Source organism: Anopheles marshallii, chromosome 3 (genome assembly GCF_943734725.1).
Source record: "Anopheles marshallii chromosome 3, idAnoMarsDA_429_01, whole genome shotgun sequence".
Taxonomy (NCBI): Eukaryota; Metazoa; Arthropoda; class Insecta; order Diptera; family Culicidae; genus Anopheles; species Anopheles marshallii.
This window is the reverse complement of record NC_071327.1, coordinates 31,194,932-31,210,308: the sequence shown is the minus strand read 5'-3', so window position 1 is coordinate 31,210,308 and position 15,377 is coordinate 31,194,932. Positions and strand designations below refer to the sequence as shown.

The 15,377-nt window shown below is 44.6% G+C and overlaps 3 protein-coding genes across 3 annotated transcripts; 2 read left to right on the top strand and 1 right to left on the bottom strand.

Annotated features, from left to right (window-relative positions):
• Positions 1 to 290: 290 nt before the first annotated feature.
• On the bottom strand, positions 291 to 1,737 carry LOC128716324 (uncharacterized). The gene is made up of 2 exons (XM_053811244.1): positions 1,471 to 1,737; positions 291 to 476 (listed from the first exon to the last, which is right to left on the bottom strand). The coding sequence occupies exons 1-2, from the start codon at positions 1,735 to 1,737 to the stop codon at positions 291 to 293; spliced, it is 453 nt and encodes a 150-aa protein (XP_053667219.1).
• A 3,308-nt stretch (positions 1,738 to 5,045) lies between these two features.
• On the top strand, positions 5,046 to 7,489 carry LOC128716323 (ring canal kelch homolog). Its single transcript, XM_053811243.1, has 5 exons — positions 5,046 to 5,176; positions 5,475 to 5,627; positions 5,724 to 6,125; positions 6,195 to 6,291; positions 6,362 to 7,489. The coding sequence occupies exons 1-5, from the start codon at positions 5,046 to 5,048 to the stop codon at positions 7,487 to 7,489; spliced, it is 1,911 nt and encodes a 636-aa protein (XP_053667218.1).
• A 468-nt stretch (positions 7,490 to 7,957) lies between these two features.
• On the top strand, positions 7,958 to 10,036 carry LOC128712483 (ring canal kelch homolog). Its single transcript, XM_053807373.1, has one exon. The coding sequence runs from the start codon at positions 7,958 to 7,960 to the stop codon at positions 10,034 to 10,036; it is 2,079 nt and encodes a 692-aa protein (XP_053663348.1).
• Positions 10,037 to 15,377: the final 5,341 nt, after the last annotated feature.

Sequence of the window (15,377 nt, the reverse complement as noted above, 5' to 3'; positions counted from 1 at the left end):
TTTACCATCAACCACACGCTCGCTTAAATGTATGTGCTTAAATAAAAATAACGGAGTCCCGTTTTTTCAATATGGTCGAATACTGTCACATCTAGATTTAAATTTAAAGCTCTGTTACCATTTGTTCACGTAAGAGGGATAACGAAAATGCAATAAATAGCTGTAGAGCATGGTACGATAAACCATCATCATGGTGCGAAATGGATGCTGCTGGTAGAGAGGAATAAGGGCTCTAGTGCGAGTGTTTGGTGCGTACAAGGCATTCAAATTTTCCAGTCCCCAACGATTGTCTAGTCGGGCAGGTTCGTTAGGGTGAGCTTTCCCGTACACCTGTAGATACATTCGCTCGGTGGAAGTTCTCCTATTTCGTACTGTTTGAGGGACTTGATCGCCGTACCAGAGTGTCCAACATTGAGGAAGGCGATGGTAGCATCACGTCCAGCATTCTCCACCAGCACATCATGCCCACCAGGGTGCTAGAAGGTGAAAAAAGATAAAGCGAAAGTAGATATTAGTCACGCTTTACAGATGGTACACGAAACAGGATACGTATGCTATCAGTTCGATGACAGTGTAGATAAACTTTCATGTATTCCCTAAGAACTGTAGATCATGTCACAGTTTTGGAAGTACTCCTCTCATGCCGATTAGCAATCTCCGAATGCGAGATGAAGTATAGTGTTGTGATAACAGCGATCCCACCCACTGGCAGAGTTTATCATAGTCACACTATCTCACAGTCCATGGTGACGTGCCTCAAGGCAGGCATACACGCAGTTACGGTAGTATCTGTTCCAAACATAAAAACCACTGCCCCGAAATCACGATAACACGATGATGATATAAGATTATCTAGAACGTTCATAAATCAATGCACCATACAGAAAGCACTACACTCAAAGTGATTGTTCCGAGTTTGCTGGTTGGATGACAACGTGCGCGATGTGAACGGTAGTGTCAAGAAGCTCGGGTAAATCAGACTTCTTAAAGAGTAGGCTTTGCCATGCTTAACTCTGTTTAATTTTGTATATGGTTGACAGAATTCTTTTTCTTAGGGGATTTAACGGGTACATAAAGTCGTAGCGCCAGTACTAGCCACAAATCTTTCACCACTCTTTTTTTTCTTTCTCTTTGCTTTGTGATGCGGTCTAAGATGTTCTACGGTTATGAGTGTATTCATAGTTAAAGTAACCCACTACTGTTTTTTGATAAAATTGAGAGACGTGTCTATATTAGAATTTTTAATTAGAGAAACACGCCTGTGTTGCATTTTATTACAAAACTTGAGTTAATATCAGAAAACTATCTTGGAAGTAGTAATTTTCTATAATACAATCCCACACACACGCACACAACACGTCCCCTGTCAGATCACTTCAGTGTCAATGCCCATCCACCACACCTGCTTATCTACTACACTATCAACGAACCAGGCCTTGCAGTCTAAGTCAATATACCGGACCGGCTTACCAATTTCAGAAAATTCGTAACATCATATACACGATCGTACAGCACGATCCAGCAATCGTCATAGCAATCGTGATAAGCCACCTCACTGAGCGTAATCTGTTGTCGTAGTCGCTGCTGGTGGCCATTATTACTGTTGCCATCCGTACCGGTCGCTTTAGTTAACCGTAGCGCGGCCATTGCCAGCTGCAGTATGGTTGCCGTTTGATTACCATTCACTATATCGCTTCCCTCGATCGGGCTTTGCAGCTGCGTTTCCACCGCGGACATATTGATTTTCGTGTAACTTAACACTCGAAAGGACACTTTGACACCGATTTTTTTTTTTTATTGCCGTAACTGGAACGAGTCGCCCGAAAATGATGTGCTGCTATCGCTTACGACCGTCACGATTCAAAATCCGAATGAGACTAAACTGTGCCGACCGTTTGCAGGGCAGTTTATACAGTGCGCGTTGCAGTGCGAGTCATACACACACGAACGGGCGCACGTTGGATCGGGACGGCTTTCGATGGTTTGTAGCGACGTCACCGGTTTGGTTTGCGGGCACGTCAACGATTTTGTGGGCCGTTGCAAGCGGGACATCGCAACACTTCTGTGTTCTCGTGTGTACAGCACGCCCGTCGGTTTGATAGCAAAAACGAAAACATAGATTTGTTTGTTTAGGTCCTTTCTGGGCCTGTCTGAGACGTGGTGATAGTACTGCATCATGAACACGCCTGGTGATGCGCTAAGCTGGATGGCAAAATGATCATACCAACTTTTGAATTGAACCAAAGTATTACCGTGCCGCCATGATTCATTTGCCTCTACTACCCCTGTACAAGCGAAATATGATCTGGGCAATCTAAATCTCTGGGCCAGACTTTGCGTACAGACTCTCATATAGACTACGGTTTAGACTTCGACCATCCAGCCTGAAGACAACCAAAAGAGATAACGAGGGATCGACTTTTGTGTCTAGCGAGAGATGCCATTTTTTGGACAGAATGGATGGTAGACGGAATCCAGCCAACTTCTTATCAGATGAAGAACCAGAACAGAGTGCTACGGAATGTTGGAAATGGTGAATACAATTTGGACGAATCCGTTATCAACGAGTGTCTACAATTGTTCAAATTTATTGAATGGTACAATTTTTTTTGTAAATCGCTTGTACAAAAAAGTTGAAGAAGATGGTATTATGCAATTGTGATTCACAGTTGGCAAATTGTGCCGAAGTTATCTGCGAATTCTGGGTTATGGGGGTGTGGTTAAAAGACTAACTGATGTACCCTTACTTACTTTGGCTGTACTAGTTGGTGTTACTAGGTGTTCCCAGACGTTTTGCTCCACTTTTTCTTCCACTACATGTCACGCGGTCGTCTGGAGGTCAACAAACTCGACAGTTAGAGTTGTAATGAGGTCTGTCTTGTTGCGTACGGTAAAGTGCGTCCGAGGCGTTGGGAGTCCCCGTAAAATCGATAGACAGTTGTAGGTATTCCGATAGCTCGTGCAACGACTCAACCTCACTAAGCCGCAGCTCAACTGGATATTGGTTGAAACTTCCTCAACGCAACTCGGTTCAGGCTGGTTGCTGTCGGTGGTAGTGTGCTGTATTCGGTAATTCGAGAGCAAATCGTCTGCGAGAGTGTCGACCGCAATTCTGGTAGGACCAGTTCAGTGGTTCACGGACTCGTTTCTACCACGTGCATGTAGTAGTTTTTTTTGTTATATCTGCTATTCTTTTCTAGGCGCCCTTGTCAAGCGTAAGGATTCATTTGCCGAAACAACCGCAAACATATTCGTTGTTTTTAGGTTACTACGAGCATTCGCATACCAACATCTCAGTGGTTGATTGCGCACGGAATTGTATTGGAATACGGTGTTGGAAGTGAGGTTATGAAAAAAAGATGTTGTTTGAGGTTGAAAATGAATCACGGTCAATATTTTTCCGCTTCTATGCTAATAAGAAATATGCTTGCTAAAGGTGTTTGTTTTTGCTCGATTGCTTTGTGTTACAGTACGTGAATAAGGTTGATAACGCAAATTGTTCTTCCTCCAGATCGGTTCTAAAGAATCGAAGTTACTTAAGACAAAAAATATCGCTTCTTCGTATCACGAATGACTGTCGGATTAGTATAATTATTCTGGAAAGAATGAATCGTGTGTTAAAGTTTGGATTTCATCATGCCGTGTAAATTGTAGGTTGTAAGTTTGTTCTAATATAAAACGTACATTGAGTGACTAGCCCACGTGCGAGAATTCGTCACTTAGTACGTTGTATTTTGTAGTGACAAGTGATTGACGCATTGTTATTCCTGATATTTCATTTGGGCAAGTGCGACGTTGTCTAGTGTGGTGCTGTTTTTCACGTGACAAAACACAATCGGTGCAGCCATTTAATGCCTTCCCGCCAAGCAACCGAGATCTTCAAAAGCAGATCAGTTACGGAAAACAAACAACCTACGATCCATTCCGGTGATAATGTGCTGCTGTGTGCTGATGAAATGAAGGCAAATTATCGCATCATTGATCTCGGGAGTTTTGCGTTTTGGGTTATTTATGATGTGCAGTTGCTAGTGCATTTCGCACAGCTAGATTTGTTTTGTTTGTAATTGTGCTTTTGTATGCCATTTCAAACGATCGTTTCTTGATAGCAACACAAAATTTTCTATCATCATATTTTTGTACAAGAATTTCTCTTTGTCAACCACGTTGAGGGAAGTAAGCGGTCATTATTATTTAAAACATTTTTCTTGAGCTTAAAACAACATTTTACACATGGTTGTGGTGTGTTCTTCTAAAAGCCATAATATTTCACAGGCTCCATAATATTAAACAGCTCCTTAAAAATTCCTTTGTCACGTGTTCGTAACGGAAATGTGAATTGAAAATTCAAATTATTGAATTACTGTCACAAACGTCAACGAAAACAAACCCGACTGATGTCAGGCGTTGTTTACACACACTATGCAGAATGGTTCAGATTGTAATATAGCGTTCAACAACCCGTTTAATTTGAATTAGGTTGAAATGGAACAAGTTTCAATTCAGAGTGACATTGCTCAAAATTAAGTTCTGCAAAGCTTTGGTCCCAAAAATCCAAAACAAAGTTGCTGTTAGTATGTCCATACATACGAGGGTGTGCAAACTACGCTTGATCATTGCCATCGTTCCGTCACCTTTGCACTGTGGTGTGAGTGTTTGTGATGCAAAGTAGGTGCGTAATGCAGGAAAATTCTAAATAATCGAATTTCCCGCTACAAACAACGTAATATCTTGTCCATCTACATTGTGATTGCTTAGGGAAATATCCGTGACGGGATAAAGTGTAAACCCATAACACTCGCTAATGAAGAAGTGGTCACGTTACGTTCCAGCTGCTGCTCGGTCTCAGTTGGTGTTTGTGGTGCAGTAGCGTCGAAAGAACTTCCGGATCATTTTTCCAGCACAGAACCGTGTGGTTGGGTCGTTTGCAGTAGTTCACGATGCAGTGGTGTGGCTTTTAAGTGATTGTGCAATTGTAAACGATCGAGGGATTTGAGTTTTGTTCCAGCAAACAGAAGGGAAAACACTGGATTGGCTTTGAACGGTGTATGCTATCATTCATACAGTACACACTAGGAATCATGAGCAGTCTCGGCAACGGCAACAATCAGCACAACATCAACAGCAACACCGGAAGCAGCCAAAACTCGGCAGCAGAAGGCACAATGGAGCGTGGAAGGTAAGCTTCCCGACGGGTCGGGGTTCCCAATTTTCCAAAAGCGAAAATTGGTGTTATCGATTTTTGCCCATCTCACGCGCGTCGCTGTGTGCGTTCCATGATGTTTTGTGTACGGGAAGGATGTGAGAGAGTGTTAGTGAGATGCGAATGTTTTGTTTACATTTTTCCGTTCGCAGCACGATGTATGGTGAGGGGATTTATACGTCGAGAGAAAAAAGAAAACCACTCTTCAAGGATACAATACCAATTATGAAATTTTAATTTAACACCTTTTCCAAACCTGTCGTCTTCTTTGCAGCTGCATCCTCGTACGTTATGCAAGCCAAAATTCACTGGACGAAAGCTCGCAGAAGCAGCTGCCACGGTCAAATGGGAAGGAAAAAACGACCGGAGCCTACCGTAACAACATCCACACTCAGCGTTCATTCGAGGCCATGAACATGATGCGAGAGTACGTGTAACCCAATTCCCACCTGCATGTCTGCTCCATCCATTGTTTCCCTCTAGGTCGGAATATCGTTCCTATTTCATTCCATTTCATTTTTAGGCAAAATCTTCTCTGTGATGTGGTGCTGGTCGCGGAAGGCATTGAAATCCCTGCCCACAAAATGGTGCTCGCATCCTGCAGCCCGTACTTCTATGCGATGTTTACCGGGTTCGAGGAAAGCCGACAGGACCGCATCACACTGCAAGGGGTCGATCCGCGAGCACTGCAGCTACTGATCGAGTACGTGTACCGGGCGGTAGTGGAGGTTACGGAAGATAACGTGCAGATACTGCTGACTGCGGCCAATTTGCTGCAACTGACCGATGTGAGGGATGCGTGCTGTGACTATCTGCAGACCCAGCTCGATCCAAGCAATTGTTTGGGGATACGCGATTTTGCCGACATACACGGGTGCATCGATCTACTGAACTATGCGGAAACATACATTGAGCAACATTTTTCGTAAGTTACGAAGAACAATTAAGCGCGATTGTTTTTAATAAATAAAATTCTTTTCTTTGCAATTATTAGGGAGGTCGTTCAGTTTGACGAGTTTCTAAATCTGACCAGTGATCAAGTGGCTCATCTGATCAAGAGCGATCGTTTATCAGTACCAACAGAGGAGAAGGTACACAATCGTCAAACTAAACAACTCATCTTTATTTCTCACTGACTCTTCTCATTTTTGTGCATTGCAGGTCTACGAATGCGTCATCACTTGGATACAGTACGATGTGAATGGACGCCAGCACCATCTGGCAGAGCTTATGGAACACGTACGGTTACCATTACTCTCCCAGGACTATCTCGTCCAGTACGTCGAGAAGGAGCAGCTCATGAAGGGTGACCTTCAGTGCAAAGACTACATTATAGAGGCACTCAAATATCATCTGCTCAAGGGTGAACAGAAAACGTGTTTCAAAACGCCCCGCACCATTCCACGCCAACCCGTTGGATTGCCGAAGGTGTTGCTTGTTATCGGTGGCCAAGCACCGAAAGCTATCCGCTCGGTCGAATGCTACGATCTGCGGGAGGAAAAGTGGTACCAGGTAGCTGAGATGCCCACACGCCGTTGCCGAGCCGGGCTGGCCGTGCTAGGCGACAAGGTGTATGCCGTCGGTGGCTTCAATGGGTCGCTGCGTGTGAAAACGGTCGATGTGTACGATCCGATACTGGACCAGTGGACCACGAGCCACAACATGGAGGCACGTCGATCGACGCTTGGTGTTGCGGTACTTAACCATTGCATTTATGCCGTCGGTGGGTTCGATGGGTCGACAGGCTTAAGCTCGGCGGAGATGTTCGATCCCAAGCGGCAAGAGTGGCGACTGATTGCGTCCATGTCGACGCGCCGCAGTTCGGTAGGAGTCGGTGTAGTGAACGGTCTCCTGTACGCCGTTGGTGGGTATGACGGTGCGTCGCGACAGTGTTTAGCCTCGGTCGAACGGTACAATCCTTCCACGGACACCTGGACACAGATTGCGGAAATGTCTGCCCGACGTAGCGGAGCGGGAGTCGGTGTGCTGGATAACATTCTGTACGCGGTGGGCGGTCACGACGGGCCGTTGGTACGAAAGTCGGTCGAAGCTTACGATCCAGCTACAAACACTTGGCGTGCGGTGGGTGATATGGCATTCTGTCGACGGAACGCTGGAGTTGTCGCACACAACGGCATGCTGTACGTGGTCGGTGGTGATGATGGACTCTCGAATCTTGCATCGGTTGAAGTGTACAGCCCGGAGACTGACAGTTGGCGTATTTTGCCCTCGTCGATGAGCATCGGCCGCAGTTATGCTGGAGTAGCGATGATAGATAAGCCCTTGTGAAGCGAGCAGCAGGGCGCACGGGTCGCCACCAAACAATCCTACGCTTCCCACCATACCACCACCTACACCCGTTACGCGAACTGTTCCACTCTGCCGGTACAGAACGAACCGGCGGGTCTGGCAGCCGGAGCCAATGACGACGAAAACAGCCAGGCGGAGGGTCTCAATCCGGAACCATCAAACGGTGTGCTGAACGGAAACAATGTACACTACGAAAACATTTACGAATCGATTGAACAGTTTGCACCCTTAAACGGTGGTGGTGGTAATGGTGGTGCCGGTGGTAATGGTGCCCATGCGGGTATCCCTGCTGTTTCGAACCCCTTACAACACGCAGTATTGAATCAACCACAACCAGGGCCTTCGGGTCTCGCTCGTACGCTGAACGGTGCTGTTGGTAATGGTGCTGGAGCGGGAGGTGCTAGTGGTGGGTGTATTCCGCCTCCACCTCCAAGTATGCTCCATAGTATGCAACAGCTGTATCATCCGATGGCGTATCGTAACGAGCTATATGATCGCACTGCCGGCTATGATGTTCCACGTGGTCGACCAGCTCCAAACTATTACCAGAATCAGCCTTCTGGTGGGACTTCCAATGGACGATATCCCAATCTTCATCTGGACCTAAACCGTGTTCGCTATCCATCAGGGTCCACCTCACAGCAGCAGCAACAACGGACACCACGCCAGCGTAGTTTCGACGACACGGAATCGTACCATTACTATCGATGTCAAAATCAATCCAACGGAATAGCGAAGTACGACAACTTGTACGAGCGCGTAAGAGAGGAACCGGCCTACCAGAATACGGGATCCTTTGCACCGGCTGCCAACCGTGCCGCGGGCCTTTTCGGGCGGTTCGATGTGATTGGGCATGGTGTTGGACGTATCGAGCGCCATTTAAGCTCATCCTGTGGAAACATTGATCACTACAGTCTCGGCGGACATTACGCCGTGCTCGGACACAGCCATCTCGGAACGATGGGTCACATCCGACTTAATCAGACAAACAGCAGCGGATCGAACGGTGTAGCTGGTGCAGCAAACGGTCCGCACTGCACGAATGGTACCACGGTTCCACAACCAAACCCAACCAAGGATTCATCGTCGGTGAATGTGAAGAGTTTCTTCAGCTGTCTCGGTGGAGAGAACTCACAATCGATGAACAATCTGAACAAATCATCCACATCGAATGGAACGGCGGTTGGTGGAGTGTCTGCAACCAATGGAAATGATAGTACATTGCCCGTGCCTGGATCGGCAGGATCATCAAGTGCAGGAGGAGGAAATGGTGGGGGACAAGGTAGTAGCATTATGGGTGGCTTGGCGAGTGCTGCCGCTGTTGGTGTGAATGGTACCGGGTCGGGTAGTACAATGGGAGGCAAATCAACTGGCGCGATACCGAAGATAAGCCGAAAATCGAAACAATCACAGCAAGTTCCACCGGATCCGGTTGGCAATGTACCGGCGCCACCGTCGCTCGTTGTCGGAAATGGTTTGCCTCAATCTGATGTTTCCCTTGGGACAGGAGATCCAACGTACTCGAATGCATGTGGAGGTCGGGTTACAAAGCCCTCGCTGCAGTGGTTACTGGTGAACAAGTGGCTTCCTCTATGGGTCGGACAAACGCCTCCAGATTACAAGTTCATCGATTTTAACTTCATGTTTTCACGAAACTGTGACGGTTGTGCGTCAGCAGGTGGATCACATGGGCAGCAACAGCAGCAGCAAGAGCTCGTACGGTATGGGACGATCGATCAAGCCGATTATATTCCACCGGCCCGGGAGTATCCCACCATGACCGGAAGTTACCCGAGAGTGCTTCGCAATACACCCCAGCTGGCTCGTTTGCGTGAACATGAGTATGAGAATGTACCGCTGAATGATCCGCCCACACGTGGGACACGTGGCATTTCTGCCCTTCAACCAGCGCGAGCCCGCTCGGAAAGTCCCAGTCGTTCTGGAGCTGATCCATTACTGCGTACCTGGGCATTCAATTTCGAAAACAATACTTTCCGTCCAGCGCGTAGTCCGGCGCTAACGACAGGATCCTCCAGTTTTACTATAAACCGTGATAAACCGCGTGCTGTTCGTCGAATTACGGATGGAACGTTCGGCGTACGAGATATACAACAAACAGACACAGAAAAACCCGGACCGAGTGGATTGGCAGGAAAGTTTGTCGGCATGAAGCAGACAGAACCGGACAAAGAGGATGGTCGCCTTTCGTCGGCGTCTTCGTCGTCGGATTCGGATAACTTTGCCATCGAATCGCTTGCCGCGGAATCCGGCGGGCAACCGGAAGAAGAGGAGGATGAGGATGGTAGCACCCGGTCGGCGGATATTCGTCCGGATGGTGGACCTGTGGGCAATTCTACCGAAAAGGAACAGGTCGGTTCCTCCTCGAACGATACATCCGATTCGTTAAACTATGACGGGCCGGAAACTGCCGATCGATCACTTTCGGAGGATGAAGTTGAGCTGGCAGTTGTTTGCGCTGTCAACGTGGACGGGAGCGAACGACCGGACCCGACGGTGTCGGAATAAGTTTTAGGAACACAGTGAACCAATATGACAGTTTGAGCGTAGAATGGGAAGGTGAAACTTTTCTCCAGTTAGCAGTTTAAGTGGTAGGCCTAATTTAAAATCGTTTACTCTCTTCCTGTGATTACGAAAAAAAACCACGCCCCCCAATGGGCGCGTCTCGGAGAGGCTCTAGAAGAAATTTTACAAATCTTTTGCAATCAGAACGTTACACTTACTTGCTCAATATTTATTAATGATTCACTGTTTGTTGCATCAAATTTGTACGTACCACCTTGAACAATTTTATTTATTGAATCTGAATTTTTGTGCAACTTTGCTCTAGTGATGGCAGTTCTATTTGCGCTAGAATATCGAAGAATCAAAAACAATAATGAATAATTCCGCTGTTACCTAATGGGAAATACTAAATGTCGATTTTTAACCATGTAGTATATAGTACAACACTTCCATCTAAACAGCTAAAGTACATTGAGTGAGATAAATAGAAACGATTTAGTAGTGATGTAGTGGGTTTTGTGTTTACCTCGGGCTGAGGATGTAGGTGTTAGGTAGATTGAAATGAAACAATGTAAAGGTTGACCCTTACTCCTAGGAGGGATGGTTACGCAAGTCTTAAAAATAGGTATGACAGGTCAAAACCGACAATGGTTCCAGATACGAACAAATAAGGGAAGGAAGTAGATGCCAAACACAAGCACGCAAAGATCATTTGGTGCATTCCAGCAGTTAATTATGACAGGCGTAAGGGACAAGAAGCAATTCCCATTCTGATTAGGTTACGATCATTCCCGAATTTAATGCGACCAGTCTCCTGAAAGGCTACAAAAGCAACGTAAATTTCGCAGTGAACAGGTAGGAGGTACAAAGCATAATAATAGCAAGACAAATACAACATAAACACACACCCAAAAGCACAAGCGCCATGCCGCAGCAACATATTTGCACATCAACAGTATGAAAACAATAATACAAAACGGTATGGTAGAACGTACAATGTTCGATATTTTAATAGCGCGCACCATTTAGCGCACCAAGTAGCGTCTATTCTGGTAATACCTATATTTACACACCTTTCCTGTTGGTGGACTACTCGGTCCACATCTAATTGGTGGCGAGGGGAGAGACAAAAGTGTCACACTGTACTGTTCATTCGCAAAATATGCATTTGATATCTGTAGGAAGTTGAGATTAAAGTATAATAAACTGTGAAATGTGATTTAACGATAAAGCTTTCATGGTGTTTGATACAAAGTTTTTCGTTTCTAAGTACGTTTAGTTCTTGTTTCTAGGAGTTTGAAGATTTTCTTTAGATATTTGTGTCGTGTGTCATGCAAGCAATGACTTACGACCAGTGGTAATACTTTCGGACGTACGCGACGCGTTCTGCTGGTTTTACAATTCATGCATTAAATTTACATCGATAAGTGCTTGCGTTGATGCAATACGTTACGACATTAGTGGAGGGCGCTAGTACCGGCTGGAACATACTTGGCGCATGGTGAATGTGTCACAGCCGATGGGAGAAATCTATTCGAAAGTGAATTACATTTCTTACAAATTCTGCTCTGTTTTGAACCGATTGAAGATTTTGCCAAGGAAACAGATACCAGCACAGTTCGACATATCTGACCTTGTATATTTTGGTCAGCTCACATCAAACAAGACGGGTGAGTAATCTTCTTAAATGCTTAAATGGTAATCTACTTAGTATGGAATATATGATGAGGATAAAAAATATATAATTGTATAAGCATTGGAGTAGACACTGTAATTCCAGCAAATCTAACAGCAAATGGTTATCTCTTTATACACTTAATTACAAACACTGTAATTCCAGCAAATCTAACAGCAAATGTTTATCTTTTTATACAGCAGTAAGTCTTGAAAATACGACCTCAGAATCGGTTTTGTCTACTCCAAAACTCAGTGGTCGTCAGACATCTGCAGAATAGATAGAGACTCTGATGTACGTTTTGTCTGTTTCGAGACTCAGGGATCATAATATCTCAATCGAAAGAGACACCCAAGGACGTTTTATTTGAGTATCCGTGTTACACCTGTTACGCTTTTACTGTGGATCCTGTTCCGTTTGTCGAGATCAATCATATCGCTCCCGGATACGTCACTATAAAATAATGGACAAATGTGTGACAAGTTAATTTAGAATCTTGATTGATAGTAACAACACCTCCGACGGGAAGGATAGCCAATTGGCGCCGTACTGGTCGAACGATATCAAGTTACTCCAATTTTGGGAGCAGGATCTAAAGCCAGCCAGACACCAGGATGTGATTGGAGTGCTTCCGTGTCGAATGTATTCCTCGTAGTAAGTTGCATGTTGTACGGGAACAGAATTTGTCGGTACTTTTAATCGATTTTAATCTTTTTCTTGGCAGGAGCAAACACTGTGCAAACATTTCGTTCGACTTGGTCAAAATGCAATGTCACCGGGTCAGATTAAAGGAAGTAAGCCAGGAAGTTGGTTTGTTGATACAATTAGGTAAAATCGTTAATTTAATTTGATCTGTTGCAGGTGACTTGAGGCGCGTAGCGTGTGATTTGGTGTGTCTAACTATCTAAACCCATAAGCACGTTTAATGTCCATAAAACTTAAGCGAAACAGCGCAGATAATCGTTTACATTTTATAGCCTTACAGGCTTGCGATGCAATTAGGTAGCCATTGCTGCCCGTTGGATGTCAATAATTTGCCCACCATAACCATCAAACGGAACGACTGTACGATCGGTAAATACAAATTAGCTACCAGAGGTGTGGCCCCAGACCGTGTCCGAAGGCTGCTCCGAGGTCTTTTAATCCGTACCGAACAGACCGTGGACAGTGGCGCATGAAAACGTTTATAATCGTTATGATTAATCAAATCTAGAACCTGCACATACCGTTCGATTGGCAGGACCGTATACGATCGATAGTACGGATCGGTTCGCTTTCGGGCGGCACACAATCGCGGGAGAATGGGCGATTGCTGAATTTGATTTTAATCTGTAGCACCCCGGCGGGTGGTCTTTCGGATCGGTTCTCCAAAGACAAGTGATCGTTTAGGTTTGACGACTGCGGTTGAAGTCCTACGGAGCCTTGACGGCTGTGAAATCGCGTGGATTTGTGTGTGGTGTGACAAACTTTCCGATGATTTCCTGTATTGTTTAGCGACATTTAGACATCCGTGCAGTGGCGCACAATGTTGCTAGAGCAAACAATTGAAGGTTTTGCGATATACAGCATAACTGTTGCCCCCGAAGGTCACAGCAGAGAAGACCTTATTCCGTTTAACCTGTAGCCGTAAGGAGCTTTTTGCGTTTCTAGGGCTCATTTACCTCACCGAAGGAAGTGGAGAAGAGTAGACTCCCCTTCGGGTTGTGTGGTTTTGAAGCACAAAGACCCACAGACAGAAAGGTTGCTCGCAATTGCTTCAGGTACTTGCAGGTGGTGCAGTCGTACATTGCTGTTGGTGCTTTTGCAAAATGATTGAAGGGCCTTCGACACCGAACCGAAGTAGATTTGGTTCACGTGCGTCAGTATTTGCACGGTGTTTGAAAGTTTGTACGCGAACTTGACTCATTAAAAACAAATCAAGCCACATAAATCACCATCTGGCTGGATGAAGAAATGTCAACCGATCACGGGGTTCTTGTGCAAGAAGCACCAGGTGAATGTCTCTCTTTATGCGACCAGATTAGAAGACGTGTATTTTTTCTGTCTAGCGCTTTGCAGGGTGAACGATTCCTAGAGCCACAGTGAGAAAAATGTGTGTGCAAAAACGTCAAAGTTAAAAAAAAACTCGTAGTCGTAGGACGATTCGATTTGACCTTGAACTCTGGAATTCGTGGAATGCCGATATCAGGCAGCTTGCTCGCGCTTGATCGATGAATCCACGCGGGGCGATCGTCCGTGTTGAAGAAGACACCCAAAACAAAACCGGATCGATTCGAAAACTGGATGCAAGCCGTCTGCTAGAAGCACATCGACTGATGTCTTCACCTGGCGAATCACTTTATTCGCCATTGAAGCCGAGACGATATCCTCGTTGAAGACAGCTGTACATTAGCTGACGAAAAAACCCGCGCGCAATGTAATGTCCCTACTGCAGGTGAAACCCTTCGAAACACTTTAGATTAATCATCATTTACATCATCATCAGCACTTAATTAACGTCACGGTGGTGACGTATCAAGATGCGGGTGAGTTCCGATGCTCGTCTGTACAAATCAATTATTCCCGGATCGGCACCCCCCGTCGGTTGGGATCTTCCCGCGATGCGGATCTGTTGATTTTTATTATGCTGCTTCCCCTTCAAGTCCGCTTCCGGTTCTGACTGAGCAGGCCCGCGTCCGGAGATCAATTCTGACTCGATCAGTCGGTTCCGCGTCACATTCCGTCGCTCCATCGGTTGGTCATGCAAATGAGGAGCGTTTACCTAACTGGCGAGATCTTTGCTCTGAACGCCGATTTTTCTCTTGCTTCATTGAGAAATTGGTTCGAATAGGTTGCCTATTGGGCGGATTAATTTTGCATGGAACTTATGCGATTAAATGGCATGAAGTTTGTGTGACAAACGTTAAAGCGCGAAAGGAGTGTAAGAAGCACCAGATGTATTGGTAATATATTTTATGAATAGTGCTAAATTAAACATAATATTTAAAGACAAAAAAAGTTAGGGTGCTTTCATACCGCTTCCACAAAATTATGTCCCTTAAAAGTTGTACCAAGTAAACATGTGATTTAATTTTTTTTATTACTAAAAGATTATTGCTTGTTTTTGTAAGAAATTCCTTTTATTTTTGAAAATGTAATAATTTTCGTCACCAATATATATTCAAAGATTAAATTAATTAGTTATTTTTAATTAATTTATTTTTGAACAAACTTTCTTTCCAATACAAAAGATTAACAACGTTTTTCTAAGAAAAGTTGCTGTTAAGCAGTTTATTGTTAATTGTGTTTTTTTGACAACCTATTCCATTCCTATACACAAAATTGTTTTTGCTTAGGTTCGTCGCTTGTTGTTCAAACCACAACAAGTCTTTTGTTTTTTTTTTAATGTAGTGGATTCCAAAAAAGATTAATTTTTATTTGTAGATTTTAAATATTTTTTGCAATAATGAACAGTTTAAGTAGTTTGCGTTATAAGCTTTGATAATTTTATCTATTTCTTTTAATACTATTTCACTCCTAATTGCTTTTATTTTAAAAGAAGTTACATTACGATAAAACATTGGAGGTATTATTCAAAATTTGCCATAATTATGTTGCTAATATTGCGTTAAGCAAATCGAATATTTTACTAATAAAATTTGAATAAAAACCCAAATTGAAAAAGAGTGC

Excerpts from the sequence above, each read along its gene's own strand:
- LOC128716324 (XM_053811244.1), bottom strand. The coding sequence starts at position 1,737 with ATGTCCGCGGTGGAAACGCAGCTGCAAAGCCCGATCGAGGGAAGCGAT. Across the intron at positions 477-1,470 it reads TTACGAATTTTCTGAAATTG|CACCCTGGTGGGCATGATGT; the intron begins GTAAGCCGGTCC and ends TTCACCTTCTAG.
- LOC128716323 (XM_053811243.1), top strand. The coding sequence starts at position 5,046 with ATGCTATCATTCATACAGTACACACTAGGAATCATGAGCAGTCTCGGC. Across the intron at positions 5,177-5,474 it reads GGCACAATGGAGCGTGGAAG|CTGCATCCTCGTACGTTATG; the intron begins GTAAGCTTCCCG and ends TCTTCTTTGCAG. Across the intron at positions 6,292-6,361 it reads CAGTACCAACAGAGGAGAAG|GTCTACGAATGCGTCATCAC; the intron begins GTACACAATCGT and ends TGTGCATTGCAG.
- LOC128712483 (XM_053807373.1), top strand. The coding sequence starts at position 7,958 with ATGCAACAGCTGTATCATCCGATGGCGTATCGTAACGAGCTATATGAT.